Genomic DNA, 2,894 nt, shown 5'->3' with positions numbered 1-2,894 from the left:
CCATTTTTAAATAAAGTTGCTGCAATACTTGTCCAAGCAAAAGAACTAACAACCACATTTTGAGTCATCAGGTAATCATGAATCATATTAAATAGAAAAGTTTTACCAGAACCGCCGGGTGCATCCAGATAAAACAGTCAGTTCTTAGTCTTTAATCCGCTACCTATTGCACTTGCAGCGTTAATGACACTATCAAAAAAAATTCTTTGCTCAATATTTAGTACTTCAGGATTAACTTCTTGAATTTCTTCCACATATTGAATGACAGAAAAGCCATTGATTGGTTCTGGCAGACCATGCATCGCACAATTCATGCCATTTTCATTCAGAATCATTTTATGTGATGCAGAGCGATATTTTCTGCATTATTATTATCATATTGGCGTAAAACATCCTCTATCATAAGGTGTTTGTTATCATTCCATAACTGTAAAGCATTTTGTGGTGTATTGAAAAAACAAATCTTTGCAAAATTTTAAAAAGCTGCCGTGGCATTTGATATACAGCTGCATCGCTCTAAGCCATTTGTAGTTCGTTACCATCTTCAAGCCGTTGTAATCGAATACAGGCATCCTTAAAGGTCGGCAATTCTTCACCTCCTACAGTTTTCAAGTCATCAAAAGAAGTTGCACCTGGTACATGAAGAAGAAGCATCCTTAAATGAAATTTCGCAGCATTTCTAGGACTGGCAGAGTACATTTTTGTTACAATCTGGCGATGACGTTATCTTCTGGTCCAGGTGTTACTTTGCTTGTTGAATACATAATATTAAGGGATATTAATATAAAGGTGGGCTCTTGCATCCACGTTACTTTGGTTAAGTTTGAACCATGCAGTTAATTGCGTGTCGCGTCCTTCTGCAGGGGCAGCAGCCTGTCTTTGTTCACCTGGCCTATTTGTTCACCTGGCCTATAATAAACTTGTTGCTCCTCAGGTAAATGGAGCGCCAGTCAATAAACTGTGTGTGACTCTCCATACATTTTATATTCTTACAAACGCCAAAATGCTTCAGCCGGGAATACATATCTAGACGAAATATATTGCTTGATTTCATTATATTCATGTTCATTAGTTTCATTGTTATTAATATTAATTTCCATCATTGCGCAATCATGTCCTTTATAGACATATTTGAAAAAATATTTCACACTTTTTACCAAGATACACATTTGTAACAGTCTCCTCCTGATACAACATAGGAAATTTCTTCTGACACTCTCCCTCTACCATACAGATTGAGTTGGGATTAAATGTATCGCAGGATCCATGAATCATGAGTTTTTTCACTAATTGTCTCAACTCTGGATCATGTTCTGATGGTAATTCAGCTAAAACAATATTATCAATTTATTCTTTAGTTCTAATTTTATCTTCTGCATGCAGCATGATTAGCATGTGACAATATGGGAGACCTCGTTTCTGAAATGCAATTACATGTATCACAACAATAGGTACCCCAAGTACATATTTGTCCTTTATCTCAATCATCAATTCATAGAGATGCTGTTTAAAAACTCGTGCCAACAAATCAGGTATGTTCTGCGCAGTTTCATGCGGCTGTAAGTTTTCGATTATTTCTGGACATTTTGGATTTCAAGTATATTTTATGAATAAATCAGGCCTTCCATATTTGCAAACTATTGCCATTGCGTCTTGATATCATTGTTGCATATTTCGTGGGCTCCCTATGATGGTAAAATGACAGGTATTCCGGGATCTTCAGTTTCATTATTTCTTGCAAGGTGATCCATCAAGCCAGAATACATTGCAACTCTTAATTGTGCTTGATTTTCTGCAATGAATTTCAAACGACAACCTTCTACTTTGACATATGCATCAACTATATATTGCTGAAATAGTTTTCCACCACTGTGCATTGGACTGAAGCCATCTCTTATCGATAGACGATATGCATAAAATTCCTGCATGAAAACCTTGTTACGGACTCTAGTTTGCCTATTTTCTACATGAGGAATGAGAAGAGGGTAAATTATTGCGTCAAGATGGCAAGAGAGGTAAGATATTCTCTCCCTCTGTTGTCCTTCTCGGTACACTATAATGTCACGATGGACAGGAGGTGCTCCATTGTCACCAACAAATATTACTGCAACTTCATCATTTGTTGGATTATTATATCTCCTCGCATCAGAACCGGCAATAAACTGCATCGTTATTTTTCTGGGGGAAACATTTTGTAATGTAGCCCTCTGTTGTTCTTCAAGTTCGACAGTTCTCATGTTTTTATATGCCCTTACATACGGATTATCAACCATTGATTGAGATATTTTTTTGAAAACTGAATATAAGCAATCAGAATTTTGAGTAGCATTTAACCTCAAATGTAATGCTTCATTTGTCTCAATTATATAGAGCTGTCCATATTTTCTTTCTTCATTTTCATTTGGATGTAAATTTGTTGCATAATGATATGTTTGTCCTTGCAATCGAAAACAATATGGACCATGTCCTGGGGGTGGCTTCACTGCAGCGCCGAAAGAAGCAAAGGCAAAGGAGGAGTTATAATTCCAAATGTTTTTTTCTAAAGTTGTTTGAATCCCTGTCATTTCCTTCAAACAATTCCCTTAGAATGACCGGATATTCTAGCAGGAGCTCAAGTGAAACTTTTCCATTATGGCAGCAATTCAGAGACTCTCCCTGTAATCAGAGAGCCTGGCAGTGTTCACAAATAACATTCATTGGGCCAATATCTATCAGGATTTATAAATTGAACACTATTTGCATTATTTCTTCCTGTGTTATTTCTAGTTCTCCTAATTTCAAGGTTCATCAGTCGTTCTCCTTCAGTCATGTCATTTCTTCTAACTCTCATAGTTTGTTTGTTGATGCTTCGTTGACCTTGTTTTCCTTCTTCGTCCATTGCAGATCTTCTTGTT

At 36.6% G+C, this 2,894-nt stretch overlaps 1 protein-coding gene across 1 annotated transcript; it reads right to left on the bottom strand.

Annotated features, from left to right (window-relative positions):
- Positions 1–1,685: 1,685 nt before the first annotated feature.
- LOC145291041 (uncharacterized) lies at positions 1,686–2,564 on the bottom strand. The gene has a single exon (XM_080136548.1). The coding sequence runs from the start codon at positions 2,562–2,564 to the stop codon at positions 1,686–1,688; it is 879 nt and encodes a 292-aa protein (XP_079992674.1).
- Between the last annotated feature and the right edge of the window lie 330 nt (positions 2,565–2,894).

The sequence above is a fragment of the Euprymna scolopes genome, chromosome 12 (genome assembly GCF_053919585.1).
Source record: "Euprymna scolopes isolate OS-2025 chromosome 12, ASM5391958v1, whole genome shotgun sequence".
In the NCBI taxonomy this organism is placed as follows: domain Eukaryota; kingdom Metazoa; phylum Mollusca; class Cephalopoda; order Sepiida; family Sepiolidae; genus Euprymna; species Euprymna scolopes.
The sequence above is the reverse complement of the archived record's forward strand: the minus strand, read 5'-3'. Positions and strand labels throughout refer to the sequence as shown.

Excerpts from the sequence above, each read along its gene's own strand:
- LOC145291041 (XM_080136548.1), bottom strand. The coding sequence starts at position 2,564 with ATGACAGGGATTCAAACAACTTTAGAAAAAAACATTTGGAATTATAAC.